General features: G+C 32.2%; 2 protein-coding genes across 6 annotated transcripts; both read right to left on the bottom strand.

The window, feature by feature from the left end:
- Positions 1 to 4,458: 4,458 nt before the first annotated feature.
- LOC11405757 (putative disease resistance RPP13-like protein 1) lies at positions 4,459 to 10,201 on the bottom strand. Its single transcript, XM_003599548.4, has 3 exons — positions 6,113 to 10,201; positions 5,572 to 5,682; positions 4,459 to 4,770 (listed from the first exon to the last, which is right to left on the bottom strand). Exon 1 carries the CDS (start codon positions 9,915 to 9,917, stop codon positions 6,162 to 6,164), a length of 3,756 nt encoding a protein of 1,251 aa, XP_003599596.1. The 5' UTR covers positions 9,918 to 10,201; the 3' UTR covers positions 4,459 to 4,770; positions 5,572 to 5,682; positions 6,113 to 6,161.
- A 4,489-nt stretch (positions 10,202 to 14,690) lies between these two features.
- LOC11405756 (putative disease resistance RPP13-like protein 1) lies at positions 14,691 to 21,319 on the bottom strand. Of its 5 annotated transcripts, none has more exons than XR_003010459.2 (4): positions 17,325 to 21,319; positions 15,595 to 15,671; positions 15,401 to 15,520; positions 14,691 to 15,012 (listed from the first exon to the last, which is right to left on the bottom strand). XR_003010459.2 is itself a non-coding variant. In XM_024779625.2 (2 exons), exon 1 carries the CDS (start codon positions 21,094 to 21,096, stop codon positions 17,359 to 17,361), a length of 3,738 nt encoding a protein of 1,245 aa, XP_024635393.1. In that variant the 5' UTR covers positions 21,097 to 21,319; the 3' UTR covers positions 14,691 to 15,012; positions 17,325 to 17,358. The 5 variants fall into 5 exon arrangements, 1 of the variants encoding a protein (XP_024635393.1); XR_003010457.2 differs by having other exon boundaries at positions 15,401 to 15,504; XR_003010458.2 differs by having other exon boundaries at positions 15,401 to 15,501.
- Positions 21,320 to 21,609: the final 290 nt, after the last annotated feature.

Below are 21,609 nucleotides of genomic sequence, written 5' to 3'. Positions count from 1 at the left end.
GTTTTTAATAAAATAATATTGATTTTGATTTTGGTTAGAGGTATAGACATAGATGTTCGTGGCTTTCAAATTATAATAAACTCGATACTTTAAAATGGATGACGTATCGTATCTCCTGCGTATCCTGCGCCGATATCTGCCCGATACGTATCAAGAGCGTATCCGAAGAATAAATTTTATTTAAAAAAAAAAAATTTATCTGATACTTCCCGATACGTATCAGGAGAGTATCCGATAATAATCCTGCATCGATAGCGACTCCGATACTTCGGAATTAATGTTAACTAAAATAACTTAACTCTTGAGTACTGATGTGTTCTTTTTTTGATATAGTGCTTCTTTTTTGGATCGACACAGTATAGCACTAACAATGTTCCTTTTGGATATAGTATATCATTAATGGTGTTGTTTTTAGGATATATTGTGTATGTAATTGACTAATTATCATACTTTTAATCCTCAATATTATTTATATCTATGTTGATGTGCTACGAGCCTATGATTGGTTTGTTTGTTAATATATTTGTATATTAAAAATGGTTATAATTATATTGTACATTTACTTATATAATTTTTCCGTATCTTGATTTTTGAAATTTTTCCATATCAACGTATCTGTGCAGTATCGTATCTTGATTGGGACCTTCTTAATTCTTCTGTCAAATCTTTTTTTTTTTTTATTACAACATGATTAAAATTTTGTTGTCCACTTGCCATATCATTGAAAAAGAAGAAAGTTGTGTTACAGATGTTGTTCCAAATGGATGAGTTTTTTCCCATTCTTAATTCTAGAAGATAGTTAACAGCGATGTCATTCTGGGTAAATCTAGAAGATAAAAAGTTAAAACAAAATCAAAATAATAATACAAAATAAAACAAGTGATTGCCTAAACCCAAACAGGTAACCCGTAAAAGGACAGAAAAAAAGAGATGAGAGATGAGATGGTTTTATATTATTGAATGTGTTTAAAGAGTGTGTTAGAGGTTGTGTTCCTAACATTTCTCTAAATTATTTAAGCGCACAGGTAAAAATAAACAATGATCATTCTTTTCCCTCTCAAAAAACAAATGATCATTCTTTTTAATAATAGTTAAAAGAACAAATAAAAAAAATTATGACCGGCTTTATAAAATTCGAAAAAGTGAAAGGAATAAATATTAAAAATAGATAAATGCTAACTTGTACCTTTAAGACATAAGTTAAAGAGTAAAATTAAAAATGTTTTATTGTAATTAATACATTTTAATTAATATTTTTTACTTTTAACTAATTCAATGCATAAAATTTAAGAAAGAATTTTTATTTTAAGATGCTTAACATGTGTCCTAAGAGCACAAGTTACAATGAGTCATAAAAAAAGAAACATTAGATTTCCATGGATACAAAACACGTGGAACAATTTTTGGGGCTAAAATAAGATAAATTAATTACTTGATGGAGAGAATAACAAATCGTAACATATCTTCCTTGTAAGAAGGGATATGATATTGTTCGCCTATGATGTTTCTATAAAAGAAAAAAGAAAAAAGAAATACATATATATATATATATATATATATATCGAAATAATAAAAATAAGAACACTTTTCTTTGGAAAAAATAAGACCATTTATATTTGTATATTTTCAATTTTCTTACACGTATTCAACACTTTTTCTCATCTATCTTCCTATTTTTATCACATTAGCAACTTATCACATCTATTATTTAATTTTTTTTTTTTATTTCTTTATCTCTCTAATAGTAGCTTAGAGTTTGGGTGTCTAAGAATTTTTTTTTAAAAAGATATAAAAAAATCAATAAAAAATGCTAACAAGTATCTTAGGGTACTCTTTAAAGGATTTAAAATGTAAGTTATAATGAATCTATATGTAATCAATATATTAAAAATTCAAATATTTAAATTACTTAATAAATAAAATTCTAATTTACAATACTTAAAGAGTTATTTAGAACACTCGTTAAAAGCTTATTTGCCCCACATTTTTCACAACTGTGAAGTGAAAGATATCTTTTACAAAAGCTGTACTTAGTAGAAGTTGTTGAGCGGAGGGTCAATTTTTTTTGGTCAAATAATCTTATGACTTGATCTCATACATTTTAAATGTTTGAGGTTCGAACCTCAATTCCTATATTATACAATGTCATTATCAATTGAGTTAAGCTCCTATAAACTGGTCATAAATCAAATTTCTCTCCTATATAACTTTCCATCGTTTATCTCGAGTCAATAATTTAGACTAATTTATATATTCAAGTTGGTGACTTCCATGGGAGTAGGTGATTAATACAATAATTCTTCCACCTAACCCTAACAAACATCACCCATAAGGCCAACAAGTGATCTTTTTGTCAAGAAAAACATAAAAAAGTGTTAGTTTCCATTAAGAAAAACGTAATTGCAAAAATAACCATATAATAAATGAAGCAAATTAAACAATGGCCCCACAAACACAAATGTCATTTTTACGATGTTGGAAGGTATAATAATTTTTTTTAGAATGTTAACCAATGCAAACATGCTACTTTTGACTTCTTTAACTATTGCTCTGAAAGTAATGATTAGCAAGACCTTTTTTTTTTTTTGATGATTAAAAATTCACTTCATAAAGATGAATAAGTGGAATGTTCGAATTTAAACTCTGACCTTTGCATATTCCTCTGCATATAATATGCAATCTTCCTGCAAACCGAATTAAGTTTACCAAGACAAAAATGTGTCGACATGTTATAAAGTTGCGCTCAACAACTTCTACTAAGTACAGCTTTTGTAAAAGATATCTTTCACTGTACAGTTGTGAAAAATGTGGGGCAAATAAGCTTTTAACGAGTGTTCTAAATAACTCTTTTAAGTATTGTAAATTAAAAAATTATTTATTAAGGAATTTAAATATTTCAATTTTTAATATATTGATTACATATAGTTTCATATAACTTACATTTTAAATCCTTTCAAGAGTGCTCTAAGATACTCGTTAGCATTTTTTATTTTTATTATTGATTTTTTATATCTTTTAAAAAAAAATTCTTAGACACCCAAACTCTAAGCTACTATTAGAGAGATAAAGAAATAAAAAAAAAATTAAATAATAGATGTGATAAGTTGGTAATGTGATAAAAATAGGAAGATAGATGAAAAAAAGTGTTGAATACGTGTAAGAAAATTGAAAATATACAAGTATAAATGGTCTTATTTTTTCCTAAAAAAAGTGTTCTTATTTTTATTATTTCAATATATATATATAATTTCTAAATCTCAACCGTCAATTTATTTTAATCAATGGCTAATAAATAATTGACTCACGGTAATTACATGTATCTCTTCTAATCACAAATTGAAGAATATACTCATTTTTGCTTCTGGACAATTAGTTATTCTCTACCACATCCACTTCTCCTTGATAGATTTCTCATACATATTGCAACCTATGCACATAATTTATCTAATATTCATGAAATCATTTGAAATTAGAGGAAACTAGTGAATCCTGAATCTAGGGTATTTTGGATTAGAGAAGTTTCCTTTGATTGGTGGGTTTTTCATTTTGGAAATAGAGTTTATGAAATTGATTTTTATCGTGTTCTATAAATTGAGACGGAAATTCGTTTTTGAAATTGATTTATTATGTTTCACCACTTTTAATTGACTTGTAGAAATTCAAACGGAAGACTTGTAGAAGTTCTTGAGTTTCTAAATTCTTGGTGAATTGACATGGAAATCAAGTTTTGGATGGATTGTAATTGATGGGTTGAATTTGGATGGATTTACTTTGATTGTTGGCCATTAACAATAATTTGTTGAGATGAAGTAGAAAAATGAGCGCGGGATCAGATGAGGCAAGGGAAAAAAGATCGTGCTAATTAACTTAACAAATAATTATGGATCATTGGATTAAATAAATTAGACGGTTAAGATTTGGTGTCAACGAATTTGTTGACACCTGGTATCAACCGATCCTAAATATATATATATATATATATATATATATATATATATATAGGGGTTTGTTAGGATACACTCACTAGTTTTTATTAAGGTGTGTTTTAGCAAAGATATAACTAAAAAGTTGTTAAATACACCTTAAGGTGAATGTTGCTAAAACACACCTTCTAAAATATAAGTGGGTGTATGTTAGCAACTCCAATAGGCATTTGCTAGGATACACCCACTTATTTTTTAGAAGGCGTGTTTTAGCAAGTTATAACTAAAAAGTAGTTAAATACACCTTAAGGTGGAGCTTGCTAAAACACTCCCACATAAAAACCAGTGGGTGTGTTCTAGCAAATCCCATATATATATATATTATCAAAAAGAGGTATGAAACTATAATTCTTGCTGCCAAAAAGAGGAATATAGCTGAATGAGTTTGAGTTGCTTATTTGTCATTCATGTTATTACTGAGGTAAAAAATTAGGTCATATTTGTAGGCAACAATTCCTTTGTAACAGTTATTAAATTTGGAGAGAAATGATTGATATATAGAATATTGACTTCTGATTCTAAAACAACTCTGCATGGTTTCTTCAATACAATCTACAAAGAGGAAAAATAGACAATCTTGATTTACATTTGTAGGTGGCTTGTAATTTCAGGTTTTTCTGCCAAATTTATGGACTTGGAGAAAGACTTATGTTAGATCTAATCCTATAACAAAGTGAGAATCTGGATAAGAAAAATTCTAATTTCCTAAAACTTGTTTGATTCATGTTGATGAAAACGGTATTTTGACAGTTTCTGCGAGGAAGTATCCACCGGCATCATGAATTACCTGCGCGAAGTAAGAAAGTTTATCACCTTTGTTGAATTAAATAGTGTGTATATATTAAAATAAAAACGAACTATACAGAGGAAAAAGTACAACCCCTGAGTAAATGTTAATTTTTATTTTATTACTAGTAATCAATTTAAAAACAAGTTTACAACATTTCTAAATATTTCAAGTAGACAATGTAAATGTGACAAATCTAACAGTTTCATCTGGTTCAACAAAGTAGATGTGACAAGCCTAACTCTTTAGTCCCTCCAATATGAGCTACAAAGACTAAAATGAAAAGAAAGAGGATCAAAAAAGCAGCTTTTGTATCAATTTGCTAATTCTTTGGTAGAATCACTAATTGTATTCTTTATGTCAGGCTTTTTGTTCTTTCAGTTCATCACTTTTAATTAGAAAAATGATATTTGAACAACTATTTTTTAGACAATTTTTGTGATAACTTTCTCTTCCATACTCACAATATGTTTTTACCTTCTCTCTCTATTGCTTTGGTTTTTGTATCAATACCTCATTTTCTTTGTAAAATTTTGGTTGTCCCAAAAGTTGTCATATAAATGGATGTTCAAATAACATAACTCTTTAATTATAATTTATCTACAGCAAAATCGTATGTCAGAAACTGAATTTCTATGGATTGACCTGGTGGTGTTGGCTTTGGACCTTGGAGTGTGCTACTCCTCAAAGTCTTAGGTTCGATCTCCCGTGCCAATTTTGGTAGACTAGTTTAGTTTCTTAATTAAAAATAAAACTAATCAAAATAGATAAGTAAGTACAAACTGAAGCTTTATGACATACATTTATGTTGCCAGTAATTCTTATTCTTATAGTGTCTGCTGCTTCCTTAAGAGAGATGAAAAGATGAACCAAATCTGTGTATGCACTTTGCACGCCTCACCGATGACAAACCTATTAACAACAAAAGAATAAAAATTAACAATGGCTTCAAAAACATTATAAGTTTAATCTTAACTAGGATTAAGAATAGGATTTTAAAAAATTAAACTGGTTTTCAATAGGATTTTAAGAAAGAATATTTTGTTCTTGTTATTGAGATAAAGTTGTAAATGTAAATTGTAATTGTAATTGTATTTATTTATCCATGTAAATGTATAGAATATCTGATAACTATCCTTTAGTTTTATTTCAACAAAGATATGTCTCAAGCAACATCAAATCTCATTGAGGTGCATGTTGCATAAAATAGACATTGAAGTTATTAACTTAGGATAGATATATTTTACTGGAACTTGACTATTTTATGAATTGTTCCACAGAAAAAATCAAAGAAAAAATTGAAAAAATTCTATATGGATAGATGCATAGAAGAAACTCATACCAGAAACAGAATTGTAAATTTTCCTTCACTTCTCTTTTCATCCCTTCCCTCATATTATCACTTCCCCATTTATTTCCAAGACTGGGATGGACAACTGTTCCCACCTCTGACTTTTATAGTTTGCTTCTAACAGAGGACATTCCATGATGCGCAGTATCTTAAGAGAGGATGGAAAAGTGTCTTTTGAAAGAGACTCAAGCCTTGAACAATTATAAAAGCCAAGTGTTTTAAGAGAGGATAGGTGTCCGAGTCCATTTCCATCAAAGGATTGTATTTCACAGAGATTAGAAATATCCAAAGACACAAGTGAAATTGGCAGCAACCGCTCCTTCAGCAAGGTGTTAACAATATCATCGACATCGTTACCTCCAATATACAATCTTGAAAGAGAAGTAAGATGTTGGAGACCCCATCCATCTACAGGCGTTGCTATTCTCACTGATTTAATATTAATACTTCGTAATTTGGGAGGTAGGCAAGCTCCTTTACAAAATTGTAAAGTTAGTTCTGGAAGATCTCTGAGAAACAAATGTTCAAGAGAGATCAGGGTGTCCATCCGTAGAGTCAATGATCTAAGTGCATCACATTTCAATACCTCAAATAATTGGAGCGTTGACGGGAGATCGGAAGAACTTTCAGAAATAAAAATGGATTCCAGATTTTTACAGCCATCAATGCAAAGATCTTGGAGTGCTGGGAAACCATCCAATAGGAATGAGGTAAGTGCATAACAACTATCGTTTAAGTCCAAAGTCACAAGAGATGTGTAATTGCCCCATGTTTCAAGTGGCAGGAATGCTAAATTCGGACATTGATCAACTGTAAGTGACTGCAATGAAGTGGGTAGACCATGTGTTGGAAAAGCAGCGAGAGATGGAAGATGATGAAGTTCCAAGAATCGAAGACAAATGCTGCTCCTAATAATTCTGGGTAAAGAAAACAGGGTATCACAATACCTGATTGTTGCACTTTGAAGCACACAAGGAGAATCAATCTCAAGTAACAACCATTGCAAACTTTCTTTACACTGTTCTCTGTTGAAGGAACATCCATCAATAAAGATTTCGTTTAATGAGGAGAGCCAATGCAGAGTAGTAGGTGGCGTTGTCAAGAGACTGTCACAACCAGTTATATGGATATCTATTGAAGGAAGATTGCCAGGCAAATGTCCCCTTAGTTTAGGACATTGGATTAACCTCAATATTCTAAGGCGAGGAAAACCAAATTCACCACTTTCATAGTGTTTCCATTCCTTCCAATTCGGCATATCAGAGATATGTAAAATCTCGAGAGATTGAAATGGTTGGAATGAAGAAATGGAAGGTTCTACTGTCATCCCATAGAACTCCAGCCCAATTGTTTCCATTGTCATACCCTTAATAGTCAAGTCCTTGAGAGAAGGTAGTTGGCCTAGTGGTGGAAGTGTTACACAATATTCACAATTCGAGATACACAAGGACACCATGTTAGAAAACAATGGATCACCCAACCAACTCGGAAAGCTTGTCCCACCATACAACCGAATGCTCAGTTTCCTCAGGTTAAATGATGGTTGCAACATATCAAGCACATCTTTCTCTATTCGCGAGTCTTCCGTTTGTTTGCTCCATTGTAACTCTAACTCCTCAATATCTTCTTTGTTTCTCATGTTGACATCATAAGCCTCAATGGCATCGATGACATTCTGCAGGTTCTTGATACAAAGCTTTCCCCGTAGGTTAGGAAACTTACAAACCTCTTTCAAACTTAACCCGGTGTCTTGCTTGCCAACTGAAAAAACAGTTAATGTTTGCAGGTTATTGAGTCCAACAATTTGCATTGGCATCTCCTTTATATTTGTCTCACTAATATCAAGGTGCCGTAAGTTAATTAACTTTCCAAAATTTGGTGGCAACTCAGTGAGGTTTTCACACCGTGTTAAATTCAAGGTTTGCAGATTGTAAAGATTGCAAGTTGCATTAGGTAAGCTTTTAATTCCAGTGAATGAGAGATCTAAATACCTCAACTCCACCAAACTACCTACTGATTCTGGCAGCAGGTTGATGTTTTTATATTTTTTTAAGGATAGCACACGTAACCGTTTGAGTTTGGGTATTAAATCTTCAACAACCTTTCTAGATAAGTAGTATCTTCCTCCGAAAAGGTTAATGGGTAGGAAGCTTCGCAAGCACTTGAAATTGTAGAGAACCTCAAACTTCTTGAAAAAGTCGTAATTTCCTTGATTATATGACAAATGACGAACATTTTTAGACATGTTACCACCACATTCAAGCCTGAAGCAACTTGTTCCTGACACCACTAACGCTAAATCATTGACAAGGTCGTGCATAACAAATTTTTCTTTTCCATCATCATTTGATTGTTGAATTAAGGACCTGGATAACAATTCAATAAAGTAGTCATGGCCTACTTCCTCAGCTGTTTTATTACGTTGAGAATGCTCTAGGAAGCCTTCTGCCATCCATAACAAAATCAATTCCTTCTTGTCCAGTGGAAAATCCTTTGGAAAAATTGAGCAATAGGCAAAACATCTTTTCAAATGTGAGGGAAGATATTGATAACTTAGACGTAAAGCAGGTAAAATATTATCATTTGGTAAGTTCCATATGTCACTATTTAGAATTGCAGTCCACTCTTTTGCATCTACCTTTGAACGCAAAATTCCTCCGAGTGTTTTAGCAGCTATGGGCAATCCACCACACTTTTTGGCAATCTTTCTACCAATTTCTTCTAGATTTGGGTACTTTCTACCTCGACGGTCTTCACTTCCGAATGCATGCTTTGAAAGTAACGACCAACAGTCATCATCTGATAGAGGATCTACTTTGTGAATAGGAAACGTGTGTGCAACCTCCGCAACTTTTTGTTGGCGTGTTGTGATGATCACCATACTTCCCGTTTTGCCGTTAATCAATGGAGTTACTAACTCATCCCAATCATTATAACTATCATTCCACAGATCGTCCAGCACTAACAAAAATCTTTTATCCCTCAAGTTTTGATTCAATTCAACTCGAAGAAAATCAAGATTATTGTTTTCACCACCTCTTGAAGTGACAGATTCATGAATGGTTTTAGTGACTCTCAGAATATCGAAATCCTCCGATACACAAACCCAGACTTTCAGATCAAAATGGTCTTGAACTTCTTTATCATTATAAAGAAGTTGGGCAAGAGTGGTTTTGCCAACACCGCCCATACCCAAAATTGCAACCACACCAATACTACTATTGGTAGTGCCACTGTCAGATATCAACATACTAATGAGTCTCTCTTTATCATCCTTCCTACCAACCATAACAGATTCATTTACCATTGAACTTGAAGGTGTTCTTAGAGAAACTCTCCCGCTCACAGTTTGCAAGCCAAGGATATCTCTCTGTTGTGCAAAAATCTGCAGCCTTTGACACATAATCTTCATTTGTGAATTGATCTCTCCATAGAGATTTTTAAACGGAGACGAAAAGAGGTTCCAAACCTGATTAGTCATGTTTTCAGCTTGTTTCTTCTCCACCGTACATCGCAGGGAGTCGTAGTTGATTTGGTTAAGCAAATCCTCAGCATCATAGATTGCATCTTTCAGCTGATCCAACCATTGTTTGACAGCAGTGTTGGTGATTTGCTTATGTTCTGCATCATCCAGCACCGCCTGAAGAGCGAGCAGTGTTGTTTCCAACTCTGCAAACAGCGAGGAATTCAGCTTGGTGTTTCTTATGTAATCACAAAACTCTTGTGAAGCAAGTTTCTCAACTAAAGTCTGAACAGTAGCAGAGAGAAAAGCCCCTCCCACCAAAGTTGCAGCCATTTTCTATTGTTAAAGTAAAGTAGCAAGGAATGATGTTGTAACTAAATGTCTAAATCTTGAATGAATTTCTGAACTATGAAGATTTAGAATAAGGATAGTTGGTAGCGTGTATATAGTAAAGAGATAAGGCTGAAGAAAAATAAACGGTTATGTTGTGAATGAATAATTGAAGTACTGAGAAAAGCATTGATAAAAAGCAAATAGTTGGTACTGTGTGTAGTAAAGAGATTCAGGTTTGCAGGTAGCTAAGCTTTCAATGAAAATTAAAGGAAAATAAATACTAGTGATAAATATAAATAAATATGATATAAAGTAGTACATTAGTCAAAAAAAGATTATTATTATAATGCTTAACTGTTTCAAAACAATTAATTGTAAATAATAAAAATAAATGCAATACAGCTGAGAGAGAGAAAGCCAACAGTTTTCAATAGAGAGTAGTGGTTTTGCAGTCTATGTGTGGTTTTGCAGGTTGTGTCTCTCAAAAGAGGAAATATATATTACAGCCTGTGTGAAGTGAGTCCCCATTGTGATAACATGTGATTCAATTATTGATGTTGGAAAGTGATTAAATAATTGCATAACATGTGATTCAATTATTTATTTATTTTGTAGTATTAATTCTATTTCTTTAAGAATTTAATTTGTACACATGCATCCAACAAACTCTTATGCCCTCTGAATGCTTTAACCATTCAAATTCGGTGAGGACTTATGTCCTGTAAAATGGTACCATATGCATGTGTATAGTCGCATTTGTTGAGGAGTCTTAGTGGTGTTGTCATGTCATTGCATTAGTCGTCGTTGGTGATTGAGTAATAATTCTTACTATTGATTGAAGATGAATATGATGTTAATGATGTGATCATGAAATATATATATATATATATATATATATATATATATATATATATATATAATGATGTATTGATGATATTTAGGGTGTTAGATTCGATTGATGAATTATATATCTATTATTGAGTAAATAGTCAATTTCCCCCCTGAAATTGTAAGTTTCATCAATTACCCCCCTGAAATTAACAAAACTTCAATTACCCCCCTGAAATTTCACAACGTTAGTCAATTTACCCCCTCCGTCAAATTTTTCTGTTAGTGAACATGACGTTTTGCAAATACCCCCCTGAAGTTTTGCACTTATGTGCAAAATGCCCCCCAAATTTAAAAATTTATATTATTTTTTTCTTAAAAACAAACAATTAATAGTTAAATATTAAAACTAACTATTAATTTTGGAATTTGGGAAAACTACATGCATATATACATCAAAATAGGCTCCAAAATGGGAAAAAATATGTATTTTTTAAAGTGACAATAATGGGATGATTTGTGGATTAATATTGGGGGTTGTGTAGTTTAAATGGTTTGAGCAAATTGTTGAAGGAGTTGGAGGAGTTAAAAGACTAAGATGGTGAAGGAGAAAATATAAATTTAAATCTGATTATTAATTTGTTTATAAACCTCTAAAAATAATAATTTGTCTATTAGAAATAACCATTATTGTCACTTTAAAAATACACATTTTTCCCTATTTTGATGTATATATGTATGTAGTTTTTCCAAACTCCAAAATTAATAGTTAGCTTTAATATTTAACTATTAATTGTTTGTTTTTAAGAAAAAAATAATATAAATTTTTAAGTTTGGGGGGCATTTTGCACATAAGTGCAAAACTTCAGGGGGGTATTTGCAAAACGTCATGTTCACTAACAGAAAAATTTGACGGAGGGGGTAAATTGACTAACGTTGTGAAATTTTAGGGGGGTAATTGATGTTTTGTTAATTTCAGGGGGGTAATTGATGAAACTTACAATTTCAGGGGGAAAATTGACTATTTACTCATCTATTATTATTGTTTGTGAATCTCACCCCTTCTGCTTGGAAATGTTGCCCTTCCTATGGGTAACTTGCAGGTGATGAAGAATAGTAGAGTGGTGGCTCAAGTGTCTAGGGCTCTGATACGTAACAGGATGAGAATTAGTTGTTTATTTTCATTCCTTATGTATCAATTTTGGAACATGCTGATGTAGCCTTTTATTGTTGTTGAACAATTTTGGTGAATATTTATGTTGAGGCCTTTGTGCCAGGATTATTGTTGGATGTTGATGTTAGATATTTCGAAAAATATTCCGCTGCAAATTATTGATGTTTATTAAATAGTATTTATTTCTATTTAAGAAATTTTGAAAAGCAGTGTGACATGCCTGTTTGTGGAGGAACTCTGATTATCTTATTTATTATTAATTGTTGGGATAACGGGGTGTTACAAGTTACTTTTTTCTTACACTAGATTTAACAATGGTAGTGAACTGAACAAATGAACAGACTCCTTAGGATTTCTAAGATATAAACTTGAAAGCTAAAATTCTAAGTGTTTTGCGCTATTTGATTTGACGGAGATTTGGCATATAAAAATAACATAGTCTTGTTATTTCTGCTTCAGGTCTTCAACTCCTTTTATATGCAGTGATTTAAGAGACGTTGGAAAAGTTCCAATGCAAATAGAGTCGTTGGATAACTTTGATCAAGAAAGTTGACTCTTTGCCTGATATGGATAATTCCGTTGGAAAATCTTTTGAATTTCCTTTGCTGAAAGATGAATTACGTGTTGTATTCTCTTTGTTCTTAAGGTCCTTTGTCTAGTTGCACACGTAGACAGAAGAAGACAAAAGAACTCCTCTATCAGATACTACGGTATAGACAGCTCACAATATTAGACAAAAATTTACCTGCATTTCGGGTCCCTCAGATCCAAGTATGCCAGACATATTATGTGTCTGATGGCCTTCACGGAATCTCTTGAGGTCACTCTTCAGCTTCTTTGAGACATCTTTCTTCTAATGATGTTGACTTCTGGTTGACTTTCTTTTAGATCTTCCATCATAGTCTTCTAGGCTTCTCCAGTTCCTTCTTATGCTCTTCATATGTTATTTCTTCATGATAGATAGATTTTATACACTTGAACGTATGTTAGTATTCCAATTGTTCTTCAATACTTTGTTATCATCAAAACCTTAGAGGACTTGTATGAACCATTGTTGTTCTAACACACTTTTCAACCATTTTATTTATTAGGGTTTTATTTTTTAATTTATATTATTTATCTTTGAATATTCTCCTCTCAATATATTTTTTCTTATGTTTTTTTTCTTCCATATTATTATTGTTTATTTTTTAATGGGTATTTCATTTTTCTACTCAGAATAAAAAGTGAAAAGTACTCATTTATTTGTTAGTATGTTTTAATTTTATTTTACTATGTTTTGTGGCGTATAAGAAAAAAAGGAATGATGTTGAACATTTTCATTTGTCAAGCAATACCAGAAAAAGAATAAATTTATCAATGTTTCTTTTATTTGTTCTTCTTAAATGTTACTTTCTTTATATATTCACAAAAAATTGTTGCAACTATTTTGAATGTCTAATAAACATTTATCAATTTTGAATCAATTATCGTGAGATTTGTATTATTATTTGGACTTTATCAAATTTTTTCTCTCTTTATATTTTGAGATTATTTCTTTTTAATAGAAGTGTGACTTTATCATTATCATATAATAATATAATAATAATTTTATTGTTGTTGCTACTATACTATTAATAGGGATGATAATCGATGTCCACATGATATACATAGTAGTTAGTTGATAAAACTGATATTTAGACCGTTCTTACATTCGTGTGAATATCCGCTACACGAGTATTAGTGGATATTAATGTATTTATATATATTTACAAATATCAACAAGTAAAATGTTTTGTTTATAAACAAAAATGCATTATTATAAAATAATTGAAATTTTGTAGAATTTATTCCTTAAAATCTATTATTAATAATTATGGAACTAATGATCATTTTACAACTGTTTCATGCGAGATTTGAACAATGTCTCTTGAAGTTACAAATTCAAGTCTTTACCACTAAGTTGACCCATGTAATGTTTTGAGAGAATTCAAAGACTTTTAGGTGGATTCTATTGTTTGGATGATAAATTTTTTCATTATTATAGTTGTTCAAATTTTGCATTTTGGTTCACACATTTTCCAAAATTTTCAAACTGACCCCTATATTTTTTTTTTGAAATTACAAATTTTCCCCTAAAAATGTTCAAAAATTATAAATTGACCCCTCGAAATTTTAGAAAATTACAAATTGACCGCTAATTTAAATTTCCAAATTTGGCCAAAATAAATTAAAATTTATAAAAGTTACCCAAAAATTATGACAATTACTCCATCCAAACAAAAATATTTAAAAATAAAAAAAATTTAATTGAATCATTTAAATTGCCTAAAATTCTAAATTCTTCAAAATTTTCCGTTTACCTCGTACAAACACAAGATGATGAAACTTATCAAACACTTTGAAAGCAGAAATAACACTTTGAAACTAATGGAAAATGTGAGGACCAAAATGATGGAAAATTGCAATGCACTTGGAGTGCATGTTTACGGATATCTGTTGAAATAATTCAATTGGATAATTTATTTATATCTCGAGTTATTCATGTTATTTCTGACTTATTAAAAGTTAGGCCAGGTTTGTAGGATTGGATAATTAATTTTTTTTCTGAGTTAGTCATGTTAATTCGATGTGTCATTCATGTTATTTCTGAGATATTAAAACTAGGCCATGTTTGTAGGATTGGATAATTTATTTATTGTTTATACAAAAGAGGGATATTAGATAAATTATAAGTCATAACATTTCCTTTGTAATAAGTTATTAAATTTATTATTTTTAGAGAGAAATGATTAATATATACAATACTGACTCTACAAAGAGAAAAATTAGACAATGTTGATTTACATTTGTAGATGGCTTGTCATTTCTGGACTTGGAGTAAACATTTATGTGAGATCTAATCCTATAACAAAGTGAGAATCTGGATAAGAAAAATTCTAATTTCCTAAAAATTGTTTGATTCATGTTGTCTTGTAGGCCTTCAAGCAGAGATAGTCAGCCCTTTCCTGAGACTTTCCTTCGTTGCCATCCTATCAGCGAACGTTTCTCAATTGATGAAAACGGTATTTTGACAGTTTCTGCGAGAAAGTATCCACCGGCATCATGAATTACCTGCGCGAAGTAAGAAAGTTCATCACTTCATAATTAAAATTTATTTACAGCAAAAACTTATGTCAGATTGTGAAACTGAATTTCTACGTACTGCTTTATTGTAATTTGTACATTAAGGACTTTTAAGTTCTGTAGCACCGACACAATGTCGACGTGTCCGTGTTTGTATCGGTGCTTCACAACTTTTAAGTTATATGCTTTCAACAAAAGGCTAACCAAATACCAACTAATCATATGCACTTCAGATGAAAGTAAAATTTGTTTAATCATCAAATAGTTATGATTGATTAATAAGGTAAATATTGTCACAGTTAGTGCTTATGAATTAAATCTATAAAAACTGTACTGAACAAAAATACACAGATAAACTAAGAAAAATATAACCCACTTGGATTGACGGGTGATGTTGACTTAGGACCTTAGAGTGCGTTCCTCCTCAAGATCCGAGGTTCGATTCTCCCCGATGCCAATTTCGGTAATCTAATTTAGCTTCTTCATTAAAAGAAAACTAATCAAAATATGGAGAAAAGAAATCAAAATAGATAAGTAACTACAAACTGAAACTGAAGCTTTGTGACATACATTTATGTTGCCAGCAACTCTTGTTCTTATAACGAGATCTCTGTGTATGGACTTTGCACGCCTTACCGATGACAAACCTATTAACAACAAAAGAATAAAAATTAACAATGGCTTCGAAAACATTATAAGTTTAATCTCAACTAGGATCAAGAATATGATTTTAAAAATTTAAACTGGTTTTCAATAGGATTTTAAGAAAGAATATTTTGTTCTTGTCACAAAGATAAAGTTGTAAATTGCAATTGTAATTGTATTTATTTATCCATGTAAATGTATAAAATATCTGTGAACTGTTCTTTATTTTTATTTCAACAAAGATATGTCTCAAGGAACAAGTTGTAAATCGCATTGAGGTGCATGTTGCATAAAACAGACATTGAAGTTATTACCTTAGGATATAGATATATTTTACTGGAACAAGTTGGCATTACATTGAACCAAGAATCAATCTGGATTCTTATTTTAATCTACTTCTACTTGTTGAGAAAATTGCGTAACAACGTCTACCGTTTGGCCAGACTTTTTTTCGGTCTGAAAGCTACTTTAAAATAAAGCTCTTTAAGGAAAAAGCTAAAGCTGTTTGGTTTCTTAATTTTTTTTTTAGTTCTAAAGTTATTTTTAAGTTAAAGTTGTTTGGCAAAATATCGTACAAAACTTTGAATTTATTATTTTTTTGTGGTGTCTGGGGTTCGAACCCGCGACCTTGCATATATTTATACATTGTCTATATCAACTGAGCTAAGCTAGAGAATAGTTTATTTTTTCTTTTCCAATTATACTGTATAACAAATTTTGTTATAAGAATATCATATTTTTTGTGTCATTTAAAAACATAAGAATTTATATTATATGATATTATATTTGTTACATTGTTGGTGTCATTGAAAAAGATATGTTTAGTTTTTTTAATAAGAAAAAGATATGCATAGTTTGTTACAATATAAATGTGTAAAATATATATAAGTATAATTTTTTTAGGCATCTATACTTGTACTTTTAATTAAAATCAAAATTTTATAAAAATAATAATTGTACGCAATACGCAACACTAAAAAAATTATACGCATTAGCGTAACAAAAAATACAGACATACAGACATAAAATATTACTTTAAACGCTAATGCGTGTGTGTGTATATTTGTGAGATTGAAGAAAGGGAATAAAAATATTTGTGAGGTTTTGATAATTAAACGATATTAAAATTAAATATATAAGTGATAAAAGGATAATAAAATTCCTTCAAAAATAGATGATAAAATTAAATTGATCCTCCTTTAAAAAAATTTATATGGACCGGTTAAAAAAAAAGGAATAAAAAAACAAATTGAAAAATAATATTAAAAAATAAAAGAAAAGGTTGCATGCATGAAGAGAGGTGTTTCTGAAATAAATTATGGAGAAGTAGTTTTTTGAAGTAGCGTTTAACAACTTTTGGTTAAAGTTCATTCCATTTAATTTTATGCATTCTAAAAAAAGTACTTTTTTTCGAAGGTACTTTATTGATATTGTGTTTGACCTAGCTTCTCCTTAAAAATGTAGAGAAGCTGAAAAAAAGCCGGGCCAAACGGTACCTTAGACCCATTAACTTAAAAATCTCAAGAAATGGTGTTTTACCACAGTTTGTAGGTTATTATAAATGAACTTGACTACAGTTACCACAGTTTTATGAATTGTTACACAGAAAAAATTGAACAATTCTTCATGGATAGATGCATAAAAGAGAATTATACCTGAAACAGGATTGCAAATTTTCCGTCCCTTCCCTCATATTATCACTTCGTTATTTATTTTCAAGACTGGGATGGACAAATGTTCCCACCTCTGACTTTTATAGTTTGCTTCTAACAGAGGGCATTTCCAGATGCGCAGTATCTTAAGAGAGGATGGAAAAGTGTCTTTTGAAAGAGACTCAAGTCTTGGACAGTCATTTAAACAAAGTGTTTCAAGAGAGGATAGGTGTCGGAGTCCATTTCCATCAATGGATTTTATTTCACAGAGATTAGAAATACTCAAAGACACAAGTGAAATTGGCAGCAACCGCTCCTTCAGCAAGGTGTTAACAATATCATCGTCACCTCCAATATACAAACTTGAAAGAGAAGTAAGATGTTGGAGACCCCATTCAGCTACAGGCGTTGCTATTCTCACTGATCGAATAAAAATGCTTCGTAATTTGGGAGGTAGGCAAGCTCCTTTACAAAATGGTAAAGTTAGTTCTGGAAGATCTCCGAGGGACAAACGTTCAAGAGAGATCAGGGTGTCTATTGGTAGAGTCAATGATCTAAGTTCATCACATTCATATACCTCAAATGATTGGAGGGTTGACGGGAGATGGGAAGAATTTTTTGAAATAAAAATGGATTCCAGATTTTTACAGCGACAAATGAAAAGATCTTGGAGGGCTGGGAAACCATCCAAAGGGAATGAGGTAAGTGCATAACAACTATTCCATAAGTGCAAAGTCACAAGAGATGTGTAATTGCCCCATGTTTCAAGTGGCAGGAATGCTAAATTCGGACAATCATCAATTCTAATGTACTGCAATGAAGTGGGTAGACCATCTGTTGGAAAAGCAGCGAGAGATGGAAGATCATAAAGTTCCAAGAATCGAAGACAAATGCTGCTCCTAATAATTTTGGGTAAAGAAAACAGGGTATCACAATAACTGATTGTTGCACTTTGAAGCACACAAGGAGAATCAATCTCAAGTAACAACCATTGGGAACTTCCTGTAGACCCTTGTATACCTATTTCGTTTAATGAGGAGAGCCAATGCAAAGTAGTTGGTGGTGTTGTCAAGAGACGGTCACAACCAGTTATATTGATTTCGTCTATTGAAGGAAGACTGCTAGGCAAATGTCCCTTTAGTTTAGGACATTGGCTTAAGCACAAAGTTCTAAGGCGAGGAAAATTAAACTCATCATTTTCATAGTGTATCCATTCTTTCCAATTCGGCATACTGGAGATTTGTAAAGACTCGAGAGATTGAAATGGTCGGAATAAGGAAATGGAAGGTTCTACTGTCATCCCATAGAACTCTAGCCCAATTGTTTCCATTGTCATACCCTCAATAGTCAAGTCCTTGAGAGAAGGTAGTTGGCCTAGTGGTGGAAGTGTTACACAATATTCACAATTCGAGATACACAAGGACACCATGTTAGAAAACAAAGGATCACCCAACCAACTCGGAAAGCTTGTTCCACCATACAACCTAATAATCAGCTTCCTAAGGTTAAATGAAGGTTGTAACATATCAAGCACATCCTTCTCTGTTCGCGAATCTTCCGTTTGTTTGCTCCATTGTAACTCTAACTCCTCAATATGTTCTTTTTTTCTCATGTTGACATCATACGCCTCAATGGCATCGCTGACATTCTGCAGGTTCTTGATACAAAGTTTTCCCCGCAGGTTAGGAAACTTACCAACCTCTTTGACACTTAACCCGGTGTCTTGCTTGCCGACTGAAAAATCAGTTAATGTTTGCAGGTTATTGAGTCCAACAATTTGCATTGGCATCTCCTTTATATTTGTCTTACTAATATCAAGGTGCCGTAAGTTAATTAACTTTCCAAAATGTAGTGGCAACTCAGTGAGGTTTTCACATTGTGTTAAATTCAAGGTTTGCAGATTGTAAAGATTGCATGTTGCATTAGGTAAGCTTTTAATTCCAGTGAATGAGAGATCTAAATACCTCAACTCCACCAAACTACCAACTGATTCTGGCAGTATGTTGATGTTTCGATAATATTTTAAGGATAGCACGCGTAACCGTTTGAGTTTGGGTATTAAATCTTCAACAACCTTACTAGATAAGTAATATCCTCCTACCCAGTTGCGTAGGTTAATGGGTAGAAAGCTTCGCAAGCACTTGAAATCGTAGAGAACCTCAAACTTCTTGAAAAAGTCGTAATCTCCTTGATTATATGAAAAATGACGAACATTTTTAGACATGTTACCACCAAATTCAAGCCTGAAGCAACTTGTTCCTGACACCACTAAGGCTAAATCATTGACAAGGTCGTGCATAACAAATTTTTCTTTTCCATCATCATTTGATTGTTGAATTAAGGACCTGGATAACAATTCAATAAAGTAGTCATGGCCTACTTCCTCAGCTGTTTTATTACGTTGAGAATGCTCTAGGAAGCCTTCTGCCATCCATAACAAAATCAATTCCTTCTTGTCAAGTGGAAAATCCTTCGGAAAAATTGAGCAATAGGCAAAACATCTTTTCAAATGTGAGGGAAGATATTGATAACTTAGACGCAAAGCAGGTAAAATTGTATCATTTGGTAAGTTCCATATGTCACTATTTAGAATTGCAGTCCACTCTTTTGCATCTACCTTTGAACGCAAAATTCCTCCGAGTGTTTTAGCAGCTATGGGCAATCCACCACACTTTTTGGCAATCTTTCTACCAATTTCTTCTAGATTTGGGTACTTTCTACCTCGACGGTCTTCACTTCCGAATGCATGCTTTGAAAGTAACGACCAACAGTCATCATCTGATAGAGGATCTACTTTGTGAATAGGAAACGTGTGTGCAACCTCCGCAACTTTTTGTTGGCGTGTTGTGATGATCACCCTACTTCCTTTTTTGCCGTTAATCAGTGGAGTTACTAACTCATCCCAATCATTATAATTGTCATTCCACAGGTCATCCAACACTAACAAAAATCTTTTATCCCTCAAGTTTTTATTCAATTCAACTCGAAGAAAATCAAGATTATTGTTTTCACCACCTCTTGAAGTGACAGATTCATGAATGGTTTTAGTTACTCTCAGAATATCGAAATCCTCCGATACACAAACCCAGACTTTCAGATCAAAATGGTCTTGAACTTCTTTATCATTATAAAGAAGTTGGGCAAGAGTGGTTTTGCCAACACCGCCCATACCCAAAATTGCAACCACACCAACACTACTATTGGTAGTGCCACTGTCAGATATCAACATACTAATGAGTCTCTCTTTATCATCCTTCCTACCAACCATAACAGATTCATTTACCATTGAACTTGAAGGCGTTCTAAGAGAAACTCTCGCGCTCACAGTTTGCAAGCCAAGAATATCTCTCTGTTGTGCAAAAAGTTGCAGCCTTTGACACATAATCTTCATTTGTGAATTGATCTCTCCATAGAGATTTTTAAAAGGAGACGAAAAGAGGTTCCAAACCTGATTAGTCATGTTTTCAGCTTGTTTCTTCTCCACCTTACATCGCAGGGAGTCGTAATTGATTTGGTTAAGCAAATCCTCAGCATCATAGATTGCATCTTTCAGCTGATCCAACCATTGTTTGACAGCAGTGTTGGTGATTTGCTTCTGTTCTGCATCATCCAGCACCGCCTGAAGAGCGAGCAGTGTTGTTTCCAACTCTGCCAACAGTGAGGAATTCAGCTTGGTGTTTCTGATGTAATCACAAAACTCTTGTGAAGCAAGTTTCTCAACTAAAGTCTGAACAGTAGCAGAGAGAAAAGCCCCTCCCACCAAAGTTGCAGCCATCTTCTATTGTTAAAGTAAAAGCAGCAAGGAATGATGTTGTAACTAAATCTTGAATGAATTTTAGAACTATGAAGATTTAGAATTGGGATAGTTGGCAGTGTGTATGGTAAAGAGATAAGGCTGAAGAAAAATACAGGGTTATGTTGTGAATGAATAATTGAAGTATTGAGAAAAGCATTGACAAACTACAGAAAAAAACACACCAATGGTTAATTGATATAAAGAAAAGAAAACAATAAAGCAAAAGAGAGGATTCCAAAGTGATCGCCTTTCAGCATAGGAGACCTTTTTTTTTATTGGGTCAAGTAGGCAACTGGTGAGAGCTCACACATTTTAAATATGGAGAAGTTGAGTGTCCGGAATTTGAACCCCGACACATGCATATAATATGCAATATCCCTATTCCAACTGTGTTTATTGTCCTAATCCGGAATCATTTGGAAACAAATGTTTCCCTTGGTTAGGGACCTTTAGATAGGGTTAGGCCGGCTATATAAAATATGATATTTCAGA

The sequence above is a fragment of the Medicago truncatula genome, chromosome 3, assembly GCF_003473485.1.
Source record: "Medicago truncatula cultivar Jemalong A17 chromosome 3, MtrunA17r5.0-ANR, whole genome shotgun sequence".
Lineage (NCBI taxonomy): Eukaryota > Viridiplantae > Streptophyta > Magnoliopsida > Fabales > Fabaceae > Medicago > Medicago truncatula.
Note: the sequence above shows the minus strand (reverse complement) of the source record. Positions and strands in the feature narration are given on the sequence as shown.